The sequence below is a fragment of the Stegostoma tigrinum genome, chromosome 17 (assembly GCF_030684315.1).
Source record: "Stegostoma tigrinum isolate sSteTig4 chromosome 17, sSteTig4.hap1, whole genome shotgun sequence".
Taxonomy (NCBI): Eukaryota; Metazoa; Chordata; class Chondrichthyes; order Orectolobiformes; family Stegostomatidae; genus Stegostoma; species Stegostoma tigrinum.
Window position 1 is genome coordinate 29,228,486 of NC_081370.1, and position 16,353 is coordinate 29,244,838.

A 16,353-nucleotide genomic window follows, 5' to 3' on the forward strand; every position below is an offset into this window, starting at 1 on the left:
CCAGTGCCTCCAACTGTTACTTGATATCACGTGGAGTGAATTGAATTGGCTGAAAACTGGTATCTGTAATGCTGGGGACCACTGGAGGAAATTGAGATGGATCATCCACTTGGCACTTTGGCTGAAGATTGCTGTGAAATCGTCTGCCTTATCTTTTGCATTGATGTGCTGGGCTCTTCCACCATTGACGATGGGGATATTTGTGGAGCCACCTAATCCAGTGAGCTCACAAAGGGTAGAGCTGGATGAACACATCAGGCCAAGCAGCATCTTAGGGGCACAAAAGCTGATGTTCTGGGCCGAGGCCCTCACTGGATAGACTGGAATTGCATGAAGATACCCTGCAGAATCCCCAACACAACATATTCCATGCTACCTGGAAATTGAATTTCTCAATGTGCATGCATTCTGCATCTGGAATCTTCTAAAATAGTTTATTAAAGGCAAACAGTTTGGAGGGTTGCAACAAAATTAAGCTTGATTGTTACTCGGGTAAAAGTAGAGACTTAAAAAGCTATTTTAACTCCTTGATAGCCATTCAGCTGAACCTCTACTGTTGCTGGAACTGATTCCACACTCCCTTCCCTAAACACCTGATCCTCTTCTTGTGGGTCCTGACAACCCTTGGTCCCTTGGACCTGCAAGGTTTTCTGCTGAGTGGATCTTTCCATGTATCTCCAACGTGGTCAAATCTATACCCATGGAAATCGGAATAACTCGGGCACGTAGTTTAGCATTTATGAGCTGATCCTTTATTGCAATGTAACTTGATTCTGTTGACTATACCTCAGGTTTATGTCCAAGCTTCAGGTCCATTCTAGAATTTGGGTATGCAGTTTGGAGTATGTAATCTGCCACATTGATCCCTCACCAAGTATCACAAAAACAGATTAACTCATTGTTCATCCAGTGGCTGCCTGTGAGATCTTGTTGTGTTTGTTTACATTGTAACACTTTCTCCAGTTTAGGGCTATCCCATTTCATATGAAGTGCATTGGGATGTATTACAAGTGGAAAAGGTTAAAACATTTTTTTCTTACTTTATGAAGTTCAGGAGTCTAATTTATAATATATATTAAGAGACCATGTCTGAGAGGAGTTTACTTGCTTTACACATGTACATTTTGAATATTATGTGGTCTTTCTATAGATATTGTTCATCGGGATCTAAAACTGGAAAACATCTTGGTTAAAAACAATGAAAGTGACAGTGAAATTGACATGAAACTGAACATCAAGGTAAATTGAATGAATTTTGAAATTAAATAGGTGTTAAAAGTTTGTTTCTAAGGTCATTGATTCCTTTCTCTCTGGTAGCATGAGAAGTGCTTTTCTGGAGTGGGATTGTGCACACTCTAAGCCCTGTAATACATTCAAATAATAAACTTACAACTGCCTCATAATTTTAGTATAAGTTGAGGAACCTGATAAAAATCATTCAGTTTGATTTCAACCAATTCAGAGCATGGATCAATAACCAATTTTTAACATTTGCTAAAATACGGGCAACTTCCATGTTGTCACACTAACTCTGTCATCCCTTGACTTCTGTTTCTGTACTGTCAGGCATCTTATATTTTTATAGAATCCCTACACTGTGGAAACAGGCCCTTCGGCCCAACAAGGCCATGCTTGCCTTCAAAACATCCCATTCAGACCCATCCCCTTAAACCCACCTAATCTACACATCCCTAAACACTAGGAACAATTTAGCATGGCCATCCACCTAGCCTGCACATCTTTGGACTGTGGGAGGAAACTGGAACACCTGGACGAAACCCATGCAGACATGGGGAGAATGTGCAAACTCCACACAGTCACCCAAGGGTGGAATTGAACCTGGGTCTGGCAGCAGTGCTAACCACTGAGCCACCGTGATGCCCCAAAGCTTGTTGACAATCCTCAGCAATCAAACATTGGGAAGATTGAAATTGAAGTTATTGGTTTTGTCTAGGAACACAAGCTCTATATCCTTTCCAATGATTGCATATTCTTTTTCAGACACCCCTTCAGTCTGAGCCAGACTGTTCATAGCTGCAGATTTTTATTTAATCTCAAAATGAATTCCTAACACCGACACAGCTGTGTGCCATATTGGGTCCTGGTTTCTATTCGCCTTCAGTTCAAAATCCAATCAACATATTTAAAATGTATTTATTATTCTGCCATACCAATCCATGTAACCTTTTCCTGCTCTACAAAGCTCCTCCTCTACTCCTCAACTCTGGCCTTTTGTACATTGCCTCTTCTATCACTCCAACTACAACAACTACTTTTGGCCATCGAACTGTCATTCTTTGCAGTTTCAGTTTCTTCCCACAGTCCAAAGATGTACACATTGGATGGATTGGCCATTATAAATTGTCCCATAGTGTGCAGGGAAGGTCAGGAAAGGTGGGTTAGCCATGAGAAATGTGGGTTTATGAGGATAGACCCAGGGTGGGGGATGGGGTGTGGCTGGTGTTGGCTGGGTCACAGTAGGATACTGTTGGGGGAGTTATTTAAATCCATAATAATGTTGTACATCTGCATTAAATCTCCCTTCTTCTAAGGAGAACAACAGCAGATTTTCCAACCTAATCTTGCAGGTGAATTCTTTAACTCTGGAACTATTCCATCAAATTATGTCTACACCTTTTCAAGGACACTCACATCCTTTCTGAAGTGTGGGGTGACCGAAACTGGGTGCAATTTTGACTGAATCAGAACTTTGTCAAAGTTCAAAATTCAAAATAAACAGTTTTCTTTCTTTTTTGCTTAGTGCGCCTGTTTATGAAGACAAAATTCCATGTTCTCATTAAAGCTATTTTAGTACAAATCTTTGCTTAAACTTTTAGTTTTCCTTCTTAAAATCTCCTTTACTTCACTCAATTCTTTGTTTGACTGCGCCTTTTGTCAAGTGCCATAGGACAGGTTTTCTACTTCAAAAATAAGTTTAGGCTATTATTTTCGTGGTTTAAATAACTTGTATCTAAATTTTAATTTATACACCTCTTGTGTTATTCACTAAAATTCTTTATGTTGAGAATTCTGATTAAGTAAGCATTTTAGGAAAGATTTTCCTGGGTTTGTGTCCAGATGTTTGGGGTAGTTGGATGCAGCAAATCACAGAAAATTGATGAAGACATTGTGCATATGTACAAATAAATTGTCTAATTCTTCCTCATTGAAAACTATGAAAGGAAATTTAACATATTCCTCAATAGGTACGTGTTCTGACCGGTGCAGTTGGCTACTTTGAGATTGTTCAGTATGCATTGGCACAGACCTGACGGAAAATCTGATAAATCTGTAGTTATTCATTTGCAAATGGTTTTGAATGCACAAATTAAGCTCCTCTTGTTGTCATACTATGCAGAACCAGTAACATAGATAGAGTGTTATGTATCTGTCTGGATTTCTATTATAAATTTATATGAATTTAAATAAATTAATATTTCTCAGACTTGTACATTCTACATATTGGGTTGCTTTTAGTCAGTTTTAAGCATACAATAATGAAGAAATGAGTTCTGCTTCATTGGCAATTCATTTAAAAACTCTCTGGGTATTAAGACAGAGATTTTGTATTTGTACTTTAAACAGTTTCCACCGTCATAGAAGTATTCTTTGACAGGTAAAAATAGTTTGTGGATAACAATGAGCTTGATCTTTACAATGGAAACTGTACAAGCATTTGCAAATGAAATACAAAGCTGAAGAACTCACTTAATTGGAGTACTGTAGAAAGTTGATGCTCGGAGAAATACGTTGCAGTATATTCCATGCAACATTCTGCAGTTTGTTCTGATTTTTTTTTACCCAGGTAACAGATTTTGGACTTTCTGTACAGAAAGGGGGTGTTGGTAGTGACAAAATGTTACAGGCAACCTGTGGAACACCCTTGTATATGGGTAAGCAATCTATTGATGTTTACATGTGTTTTCTCCGCAGAAGTTTCCAATTAATATTTCACATATGACCAGTGCATTTTCTGGGCTGTACTATTTTGTATAAACAGCAAATGAAAACCCCAAAAAAAGGCAGTTATAGTTGTAAAATGTCACTTTTGCCTAAGATGTTCCATAAAACATTAGATTTATCACGATTATTTCCCAGATCTAAGTAATTGAGACAAAAATAAGTAAATGTATCATAAAATGTGCACATTCTGTCGTAATGCTGTGTGGCATCATGCCATGTTGGAGAGATTCCTTTTGCACAACCAGGCCTGCTTTTAATAGCCTTACAAATAATAACATTTAATGCTGCAATCATTGATAGTTATCATTTTTCCACAAAGCTGATTAGAACATTATAGATCAGAATTTTGTAAAAAAAATTATGTTGAAGCCTAGGATGCTTTACCATAAGGAATAGAGACCACTCAATATGTTGGAGGAAATTGGAAAAGTATTTATGTAAGAAGCAAGTGAGGATATATTAGGATAGTGGAATTAGTTTAAACTTGCTCTAGAAAAAGCAGGAGCATTTATATTGTGCAAAGTGGCCCCTTCTGTACTCTCAACATGTTTTCTTCAATGGTTAGAGAAGTTCATTCAGATGTTTGTGATATCACAATCACAAAAATGTTATTTTTGATTTCAGACTCCAAAGTAGTTTTGTTACATAATCATGCCCACACCTCCAATTGTTTATTTTTCATCTGATGCTGCTCTTAAAATGATTTTCTGATATCACCAAAAACAATATGGATATTGTCAGTGGAAGGCCTGAGAGTTTACTTTTGCAATGCATTACTGAGAAATTATACATTTCCAATCAGAGGTTCTATTATATGTTCTATGTAATGTTGAGTTTTAAACATATATATTAACATAATGTCTTCAGGCACTAACCTGTTTCTAAATTCTTCTTCCTTGGGAAATCCTCAGGGTTGAAGATGATTTGATTGATTCATTTATTTATTCTCATGTGTACCAAAGTACATTGAAAAGCTTTGTTTATGAGCAGTACAGGCAGATCATATTAAACAAGGCTGTGCAGATTGAAAAGATTTAGAGGCGGACAGGTTACCATAAGACCATAAGACATAGGAGTAGAAGTAAGGCCGTTTGGCTCAACGAGTCCACTCAGCCATTTAATCATTGCTGACGGGCATTTCAACTCCACTTCCCCGCACTCTCCCCGAAGCCCTTAATTCCTTGCGAGATCAAAAATTTATCAATCTCTGCTTTGAAGACATTTAATGTCCTGGCCTCCACTGCGCTCTGTGGCAATGAATTTCACAGGCCCACCACACTCTGGCTGAAGAAATGTCTCCTCATTTCTGTTCTAAATTGACCCCCTCTAATTCTAAGGCTGTGCCCACGGGCCCTAGTCTCCCCGCCTAAAGGAAACAACTTCCCAGTGTCCACCCTTTCTACGCCATGCATAATCTTGTAAGTTTCTATTTGATCTCCTCTCAACCTTCTAAACTCTAATGATTAAGAGATTAACTCTGCGTGATTAAGAAAGCAAATGTAATGTTGTCATTTATCTCAAGAGGTTTGGAATATAAAAGCAGCAATGTGCTTCTGAGACTTTATAAAGCTCTAGTTAGGCCCCATTTAGAGTACTGTGTCCAACTTTGGGCCCCACACCTCAGGAAGGACATACTGGCACTGGTGCGTGTTCAGCAGAGATTCACACAGATGATCCCTGGAATGGTAGGCTTAACATACGATGAACGGCTGAGGGCACCACTTGTCACCGGTTGCCATTCCGAAAAAGAGCCTTTTATCCCAACTCTGCCTTCTGTCAGACAACCAATCCTCAATCCATGCCAGTAGCTCACCTCGAACACCATGGGCCCTCACCTTACTGAGTAGCCTCCTGTGAGGCACCTTATCAAAGACCTTTTGGAAGTCCGGATAACATCCACTGGGTTTCCCTGGTCTAACCTACTTGTTACCTCTTCAAAGAATTCTAACAGGTTTGTCAGGCACGACCTCCCCTTACGTTGCACAGAGCGTGTGCTAGGTGACATCAACGTTAGCAAGATCAACATTATTTGAGGGTAGAAAGTCCGTTCATTAGACTAATCATGACCTGGAAGAAACTGTGTCTAAACATGTTGGTGCTTGTGTTCAGGCTTCTGTATCATCTGCCTGACATAAGAGGTTGTAGGAGATCATTACCGGGCTGTGTTGGGTCTTTGATGATGATGCCATCCTTTCTGCAGCAGCAAGCCATGTAAGTACAGTCCATAGATGAAAGGTTGGCTTCTGTGATGGTCTGGGCTGTGCTTTACACCTTCTGTAGTTTCTTACAGTCCTGGGCAGGCCAGTTACTATACCAGACTATTATGCACCTGGACAATATGCTTCCACTGGGGGTGTGGGTTCTGCACTGGCTGAATAGCTCAATTCTACTGCAGGATCTGCCACAGGTGGCGCAGCTGGTGTTTGGTAAGGTTGATAGGTGGGATGCTCTGGATTTTGCACGTTGGTTCAACTGCTAATGTTTGGCCTCCATGTGCTACACATGGTGATGCTCAAAATAGTTGTCACCTCAGTGGATCTGACTTCTCCAGTTTATGCGCCAGTGCCTTGATGCTGGGAATATTGTCCTGGAAGAGGACACTCATGTAATGCCAGTCAATGGATGTTCAGGATTTTGCAAAGCCAGATGATAACTGCAAGGATTTCTGATTTCTGATATATGTGGTTTATGTTTCTGATGCACATGGGAGCGTGGGGAGCACAGCTGCTCTGTAAACTATGAGTGTGGTGCTGTGTTGAGGTCTCAGATTTTGGAGACTGTGTTCTTCAGGCATCCAAATGCTGCACTGGTGCCAAACTCCACTAAGAGCCAAAAGGGAAGTCATTCATTAAAGACCAAGAGGCAGTCAACATGCACTGCAGAGAGCACTTCGAGGACTTCCTTGACCATCCCACCGCCATTGCAGCGTAACTCCAATCAGCTGTAAGGTTGAAAAAACCTTGATAGCTGAAAAACAACAAGCCTCTGGCACAGTTGGTATTCCCAATAATGTTCTACAAACAGTAGAGAGGCACTGTTGACACAAATCCATGACTAATTTTGAAATATTGTGCAAACATTTGACTGAGAAGATATTCGTAAGCAGCAGTTGGCATGTTCTGATAACCAATGCCCTGATTTTTGCTGCCTGGCATAGTGTGAGCTAGGAAATTTTCCAGTCTTCTGCATTTAACTTTGTAGAACCCTCCAACAGCTAAGCCCCCCCCCCCTCACCACCACCATCAAACCAAATGGGAGCACCATCACCCTGGAGAGGGGAAAGTGGGGTGAAGGATAGAATCAAGCCTGTCATTCCAGGGAGAAATGCCATGGGTTGTCTATAATTTAATCCATTTTGCTTGCTTACATCTTAAGCCCTCTTGCTGTCAGACCTTATATCCTATTCGCAATACCTAAATGTTAAACCAGTGTCGACTCATGCCATCCACTCATTTGTCTTATTGTGCCATGCCAACTCAATGTCAACCCATTATATGCTTTAACCTCAATGGTCCATCCTGTTAATCATGGAATCTCTATGCGCGTTTCACAAATATATGTTTTGTCCTGAATGTATGGATTATAACAGTGGAATATATGAAACTTAGGAAAAAATCCATTCATAATTCCTTTAAAAAAAAGAAACTGGTGTTCCTCAATCTCTGTAGACATGTCAATGGAATAGACCACAATGTTTCAGTGATAGAAACTTTAAACACTTCATATCTCTTAGTCGTTTGGAAATAAATATTGAGAAATTAAGAGATCATAGAGAACGAAATTATTATCACCACATGTCAATCAAGCAAAATTATTTTGTTTGTTCAATTACACAAACAATCACCCTGATTTCTCAGCATGTATAATGTACAATTGTTTAGATTGCTGGGTGCATGGAAAAAGAAGGCCCATTAGTTGACATCTTGGAGGTTGGGAGAGGGCCTGGGAGTATGGCATGTAGTAGGAAGAGGTACACACCTGTGAAACCTTTTGAATTTACCTTTCAAGAGATTCCTGAATCTAAACTGTGGACCATGAGTGATGTAGAAACTGGCTAGTCTGCACTAAAATTGCAGGGATTTGGAAATATCTCTCCTGCAATAGAACCTATCAAGTCAGGGGTGCAGTGTGCGGCTTGCTATCTTCAGCTTTTACTTCATTCCATTAATAATTCAGGGTGCTGGGAATGGGGCTGACAATCCCAGTATTTGGCTCTCCTGTCATTTGACTCTATGACCATTGCGCACCCTGTAATATTTAACTAATACAGAATGAGACAAAATATTTTTCCCTGCTTGATAGGTTCATAAAATGAAGATTTGTATTTTGCAGATAATGATTTATGATGTGGCAGCAATCAGCTATCTGCACAACAGTAATAGTATGGTATAAACTGTAACAATGCCAGCCAATAGTCAGCAAAGTGTGAATCGTTGTAGTGGTACATACTGAAACGAATCCAAATCCAGCAGACATTAGGCTTTGTGGGTCAAAAGACTTTTTTTTATGTTCCTCTCATTTTGGTTCCATATCCTAGAAGGACACCAGATGGTGCTATTATTACTGCCATTCATTAAACATTGGCTGCTGACTCACACTAAGAGAGAAAAAGTGTGTTTTTAAAATAAAGAATGCTATCATCAAAGAATTCCCAGTGTGGAAAGAGACCATGTTGATCCCAACAATTCCACACTGACCCCCCCCGAAGACCATCCCACCCAGACCCATCCCTCTAAGTCATCCCTCTATCCATGGCTAATGCAGCTAACCTACACATTTCTGAACACTATGGGCAATTTAGCATGGCTAATCCACCTAACTCGCACGTCTTTGGACTGTGGGAGGAAATCAGAGCACTTGGCAGAAATCCACACGGACATGGGGAGAATATGCAAACTCTACAGACATAGTTGTGCGAGATTGGAATCAAACCCAGGTTCCTCACACTGCGAGCTGCTAACCACTGAGCCACCATGCTACCCCCTTACTGGTTTGCAGTTTTTTCTATTCATAATTTTCAGCAGCACAAACAATGTAAGAACTAATAGTCTATATAACTCAGTCATTTGATTGTTAGAGATGTTTCTGTTTCTCGGTTGCCAATAATACCAGATTTTGGAACTTGGGCGATGTTTGCTTCATGTGTAGTAAATGATGTGTGGATACAGTTCCCCTGTGTTGTTAGCATGCATTGTTTTAAGCAGTTTAGCTTTGGTATCAAACAAACATGCAAAAAACTTCATTCAAATATGTTAAGCGCTGATACATTATGCATAGCAGGAATTCAGCTCAGAGATGATAAGTTTAATTTACTTTGCAACAACAATGGAGTTCTTATTTTACTGTATGATTAAGTGAAAATGCACAAACATTGCAGTTGAAATAATGGAATCTAGGTTTCTCACTGGAAGCTAGTAACTGCCCCTACAATCTATGATTTCTTTCTTTTGTAGTAATAGTTTTAACATTAGCACAAGTGAGGAATGGCAGGTTAACCATTTAAGTATTTGAAAATAATAAGGTGTTGAATAAACTGTTCATTAGCTTGCACATGTAAATATGTTGATTAGAACTACAATTTCAGTGATTTTAAAAAGGCAAGGTACAGAAGTTATTTTAGAATCACATTCTCCCTTCTACATCTATTTAGTGAGAATTTGAAACTGCACTTAATTCTCATTTGAACAGAAGAATAGGAACAGGAGTAGGCCATCTGGCCCCTCGAGCCTGCGCTGCCATTCAATAAGATTGTGGCTGATTTTTTTTGTCGACCCAGCTCCACTTACCCTCCCACTCAGCGTAACCTTTAATTTCTTTACTGTTCAAAAATCTATTTGTCTTTGCCTTAAAAACATTTAACAAGGTAGCCTCAACTGTTTCACTGGGCAGGGAATTCCACAGATTCAGAACACTTTGGGTGAAGAAGTTTCTCCTCAACTCGGTCCTAAATCTGCTTCCCCTTATTTCGAGGCTTTGCCCCTAGTTCTAGTTTCACCCAGGGTGGAAACAACCACTCTGCTTTTATCCTATCTATTTGCTTCATAATCTTATCCCTTTCTATAAGATCCTCTCTCATTCTTCTTAATTCCAGTGAGTGTAGTCTCAGTCTACTCAATCTCTCCTCATAAGGCAACGTTCTCTGATGGAGGCGACATGGATCTGATGGATTCTATGCTACGTCATAGGATAGAGTTCTAGAGGCCTATGGCTTAGAAACAGACCCATAAGCACATCTTGTCCATGCTGTTCAGTTTTTACAATTTAAGCTAGTCCCATTTGCCTGTGTTTGGTCCATATCCCCCCGTACCTATCTCATTCACGTACCTGTTTAAGTGTTTCTTAAATGACAAAATTGTACTCATTTCCATCACTACGTCTCGCGGCTCATTTCAGACACTCCCCTACTTCTGTGTGAAAAACTTGTGCCTCTGGACCATTTTGTATCTCTCATCTCTCATGTTAAACCTAAGCCCTCTAGTTCTAGACTTCCTGACCACGGGGAAAAGCTGTTGGATATCTACCTTATCTCTGCCTGTCATGATTTTATAGATCTCTATAACGTCACCGCTCAGTCTCCTACTTTCTGAAGAAAAAAAGCCCCAGCTTATCCAACCTCTCTTGATAAGCCAAACATTCCAGTCCAGATACACACTGTCTAGTTTAATAATATCCTTGCTATAGTAGGGCAAACAAAACTGCATGCAGTACTCTAAATGTGGCCTCACCAACATCTTATACAGCTGCAACAAGACTTCCCAACTCCTATACTCAAAGCTCTGACCTATGAAAGCAAGCATGCCAAAAGCCTTCTTCACTGCCTTCTCTGCCGTGACTCCATTTTCAAAGACATATGAACTTGTTCTCGTATTCTTGTCATTCTATGACACTCCCCAGGACCCAACCATTGACTGTGTAAGTCCTGCGCTAGTTTGCCTTACCAAAATGCAACACCTTGCAAGTATCTACATTAAAATTCATCTGCCATTCCTCAGACCACTGGCCCAGTAGTTCAAGAACTTGCTGCATTCCTAGGTAACCTTCTTCAGTGTTTACTACACCACCAATCTTGGTAACATCTGCAACTTACTAACCATACGTCCTAAATTCTCATCTAAATTATTTATATAGTGATGAATAACAGTGGACTCAGCATCAATTCCTGTGGCACACCGTCAGTCAGGGGCCTCCAGTTTGAAAAACAACCCTCTTCTACCACTTTCTGTCTTTGACCATCAAGCCAATTGTGTATTGAATTAGCTAACTCTCTCTGGACCCCATGAGATTTAACCTTACTTGACAATCTACCATGTGATACCTTGTAAATGACTTGCTAAAGTCCATGCAGACAATGTTTACCACACTGTCCTCATCTACTTTCTTGATCACCCATTCAAAAAACTTAATCAAATTTGTGAGACATGATTTCTCACACACAAAGCCATGCTGACTATATCAAATGAGTCCTTGTCATTCCAAATGCAGGAAGATCCTGTCTCTCAGAATCCCCTCTAACAACGTGCCCATCATGGACATTAGGCTCACTGTCCTGTAGTTCCCAGGCATTTCCCTGTGGACTTTCTTAAATAATGACACAATATTAGCCACTCTCAAATCTTCTGACACTTCACCTAAAGCTGTTGGTGATACAAATATCTCCACTAGGGCTCCGCAATTTCCTCCCTCGTCACTCTCAAAGACCTGGGACACACTTCATCAGGTCCTGGAAATTTACTTTACTTAATGTGTTTTAAGACTTCCAGCACCTCTTCTTCTATAATGGTGGACACTCTTCAAGACATCACTATTTATTTCCCCAAGTTCTCTGGCATCTATACCTTTCTCAATGGTAAATATTGATAAGAACTATTAATTTTGGATCTCACCCACCTCTTGTGGCTGTGCACGTAGATAACTTTATTGATCCTGAAGAGGGCCGATTCTCTCTCTAGTTACTCTCTTGTTCTTCATGTCTTTGTAGAATATCTTTGGGTTCTCCTTTACCTTATCTGCCAAAGCTATCTTGTGTCCCCTTTTAGCCCTCCTGATTTCTCGCTTAAGTGTACTCTGACACCCGCTGCACTCCTCAAGGAATCGACTTGATCCTAACTGCCTATACATGTCATATGTTCCTTCTTTTTCCTCACCAGGCTCTCAATAACTCTAGTCATCCATGATTTCCTACTCCTGTCAGCCTTGCCCTTTACTCTAACAGGAACATGCTGGCCCTGAATCCTCATTAACTCATTTTTGAAAGCCTCCCAGTTACCAGATGTCCCTTTACCTGAAAACAGTCTCCCCCAGTCAATTTTTGGAAGTTTCTGTCTGACATCATCAAAATTGTCCTTGTCCCAATTTAGAACTTTAACTTGTGGACCAAACCTATCTTTCTCCATAGCTATTTTAAAACTAATGGTATTATGGTCACAGATTCCAAAGTGCTTCCCTACTAACACTTCTGTCATTTGCCCTACCTTAATTCCCAAGACCAGGTCAAGTTTTGCCCCTTCTGTAATAAGGCTGTCCATATACTGCGTAAGAAATTCTTGCTGGACATTACAAACAAATTTCTCTGCAGCCAAGCTCTTAACAATATGGCAATACCAGTTGATGTTGGGAAAGTTAAAATCCCCTAGTGTTAAAACCCTATTATTCATGCAGTGATCTGTGTTCTCCTTACATATTTGCTGCTCAATCTCCCGCTAACTACTGGGGGGGAGCGGGTGTGTAGGGGGCTATACTACAATGCTATCAAAACTTGCCCTTTTTATTTCTCAGTTGTACCCATATAGGCTGTGAACACACCCTCAAGAATGTTCTCTCAATACTGGTGTGATGTTCTCCCTCATCAAAAATGCAACTTCCTAGCCTCCCTTCTATTCCTTGTTATGGTATGTGTACCCTGGAATGTTGAGCTGCCTCAGCCATGTTTCTGTAATAGCCATAATATCCCAGTTCCAACAAACCGTCCATGCACTGAGTTGATTTGCCTTACCCATCAGATGTCTTGCATTGAAATAAGTGCAGTTTAGACCAGACTTCTCTGGCTTCCTGCTGTGCTTTCGCCTGCCCTGCCTGGTACTGGGATTACCAACACTGTCTTTCTACTTAACTTGCTCTCACTAACCTCTGTAATGTCCTCAACCTTCTGTTTTGTCTCCCTACTGCTTTGGATCCTACCCTCTCAACCCCGCCAAACTAGTTTAAACCCTCCTGAGTAGATCTAGCCAATCTCACCAGGATATTTGTCTCCCTTTGGTTCAGACACAACCTGTCCCTCTTGTTCAAATCACTTCTGCCCCAGGAGAGATCCTAATGATCCAAGAATCTGAATCCCTGCCCCCTGCCCCCTGCACCAACTGTCGAGCCACACATTTATCTGCCAAATCCTCGTTTCTCTACTTTTCATTAATACATGGTACCAGAAGTAGTCCAGAAATTACTACCCTTGAGGTCCTGCATTTTAACCTTCTATCTAAATCCCTATAATCACTCTTCAGTACCTCATCCCTTTTCCTTGCAATGTTGGTACCAATATGTGCAACGACCTTTGCTGGTCACCCTCCCCTTTAAGAATTTTATGCAACTGCTTAGACACGTTCTTAAGCCTTGCACCACGGATGTGACACACTATCCTAGAGTCTCAATTGTGGCCACAGAAATGCCTCTCTGTGTCCCTGACTAGCGAGTGTCCTACTATTAATGCTCACTTGGACTTTGCCTGGCCCTGTTCTACACCGGAGCCAGGCATGGTTCACAGGCCTGGCTGCTGCTTTTGTACTCCCCTGAGAGGCTATCCTTCCCAACAGTATCCAAAATGGTATGCCTGTTGGAGAAGGAGATAGCTGCAGGAGATCCCTGCACAAATTACCCATCTGTCCCAGCAGTCATCATTCTACCTGACTGAACATTCAGTGTGACCTCGAACTAACTGGTGCTCTAACTGATGTTGATCACACTGTCTGCATGCTGTATGTTCCTCAGTGTGTCCAACTGCCTCTGCACCTGAACAGTGTGGTCTATAAAAAGCTGCAGTCGATCACACTTACTGCAAACATGGTCGGTAGGCACATTAGACTGCTCCCTGATCTCCCATGCCTGGCAGGAGGAGCATACCACTGCCCTAACTCCCATTTCCACCCCTTCACAGTAAGACAAAGAACAGAATCTTACTTGACTCTTATCTCATTGCTAATCGCCCTCCTTACTGAAGCCTGATATTCAACAAAGCCCACACTTAAACCTCCAGCAGCACTTCTTAAAATGGCCACTTCGCTGCAACTTGACTCCCTTTTGTGTATTCCTGGGCAGTCGCTGATGACTCCTCCCAGTATTTTCCTCAATCAGCACTTCCCTCTGTGTTGATACTTTGCTGGCTTGTCACTTTTAGGATTAAGTAATGAACAAAGTTACTTGAACATTTAACTAGGTTTCTTAAAAATAGTTGGCGATCTCAAAGCCTTGAGCTGTTTTGAAAATTTAGAATCACTTTTTGACTGTTTCGTTTTACTTAACCAACTTGGTCTCCATGTTGCCACTCTCCAAATTTGGGTTTATTGCAGTCATGCCAGCACTTCAAAAATAACCTCTTTTTGGGGTCTCTGCCAACCTATTTCCAATGTCTTTTCCATATTGATCTAAGTAGGTACAACTCAATTGTAAAAGGTAGAACCCATATTCTGATTGAAGGTCAGCGGGGTAGAGAGGCTGGCAATTAAATAAATATTAGTTAAGTCAGAGATGAGAACTATTTTTCTCTGATGGCTGTTAGAATATGTAATTTTCTTCCTCAGAAAATGGTAAATAGACAAGGCAGTCCAGGGATATGGGGTGCTACAGGCTGGGATTAATATTCACATGGGGAGATTACTAGAGCTATTGGGAAAGTTTAATCTAACTTGTGGGTAATAGGAACATGAAGCAAATTCAGAATAAGAACAAATTTGGTAATTAGAAGTACAAAAATGGATAGGAGCAGAAGCAAGTCCTAGAATCAATCAATGTCAACTGACTGCACTCTGCCATGTCAACTGACTGCACTATTCTATCAGCATTTGCATCAAGATAGGGGAATTGATGGCACAGGTTAAAGTAGAAAGGTGTGGATTCGTTATCGTTATAAAGATGCAGCTGCAGAGCAATCAAGAATGGGAGTTCTGTCTTTAATGATATTTGACATTTCAGAAGGAAAGGCATAAAAGAAAATGATGTGCGGTTGTATTGATGATCATGGATGAGATCACGAACAAAAACAAAGTTGCTGGAGAAGCTCAGCAGATCTGGCAGCATCTGTGGAGAGCAAAGAGTGTTAACGTTTCGGGTCTAGTTGATGGATGAGATCACTGTGTTAGGGGATCCCTGTTTGAAAGAACAGGGTGTAAAAACAGGGGTGGAGAACAGGTGTGGAGCTAAAAAACTGCAACAGGCAGCAAACTTTGGTAGTAGTGGGTAATAGGCAACCAAAAGGTAGTGCATTGCCAGTGACACCCACATCCCACCTAGGAATAAAAAATATTAGTCAGAGACCATTTCTCACAATGATGCCACCCAAAGGCTGGAGGAACAGCACCTCATATTCTGCTTGGGAACCCTGCAGCCCAATGGTCTCAATGTGGACTTCACAAGCTGTAAAATCTCCCCTCATCTCAAGACCAGCCCATCTCGTCCCCGCTTCCTTGACCTGTCTGTCTTTTCTCCCACTTATCCCCTCCTCCCACCTCACTGACCAACCCCTACCCCTCCCCCCACTTCCTACCTATTAGCCTCAACCCATCTCCTTCATGTATCCGTCTTCTCTCCCACCTACCTGCCCCTCCCTCCTCGTTGACCAACCCCCATCCCAACTCCCTACCTACATTCACCTTTAATGGCTTCATCCCTGCCTCCTTGGCCTGTTCATCTTCTCTCCACCTATCTGTTCCTCTATCCACTTTCTATCATCGCCTCCCCCTCTCTCTATTAAGTTCATAGCCCCCTTCCCCTCCCCCATTTTCAAAGAAGCTTCCAGACCTGAAACATCAGCTTTCCTGCTCCACTGATGCTGCCTGACCTGCTGTGTTCATCCAGCTCTACACCTTGTTACCTTGAACAACCCGTGCTTCATACCATTTGCAGGCCAAGTTGGCAAATACCACAAACAACCAGGAGTGGAAATCCCAGAATATGCCACAAGTTATTAAATATCTCCTTAGAATCTGCCATTACCTTCTAGCCTAGTTTCCCATTTCGCATTACCTAACTCTGCATTGATATACTTATAGCTAGCTTTACTTGGAGGGGCAGTGATGTGTGGCAAAATCATTGAAATAGTAACCCAGAGACTCAGACTAATGGTCTTGGGACATGGTCTCAAATCTCACCATGGCAGATGGTTAAACTTACACTTAATATCAT

At 41.1% G+C, this 16,353-nt stretch overlaps 1 protein-coding gene across 11 annotated transcripts in view; it reads left to right on the forward strand.

Moving 5' to 3' along the window:
• The window catches only part of stk33 (serine/threonine kinase 33), a 261,638-nt gene that overhangs the window by 187,340 nt on the left and 57,945 nt on the right, over nt 1-16,353 (forward strand). For all 11 annotated transcript variants that reach the window (XM_048545736.2, XM_048545735.2, XM_048545733.2 and 8 more), the window contains 2 exons: nt 1,151-1,239; nt 3,806-3,893. In XM_048545736.2, the coding sequence (XP_048401693.1) occupies nt 1,151-1,239; nt 3,806-3,893 (177 nt within the window). The remainder of the gene's footprint in view (nt 1-1,150; nt 1,240-3,805; nt 3,894-16,353) is intronic.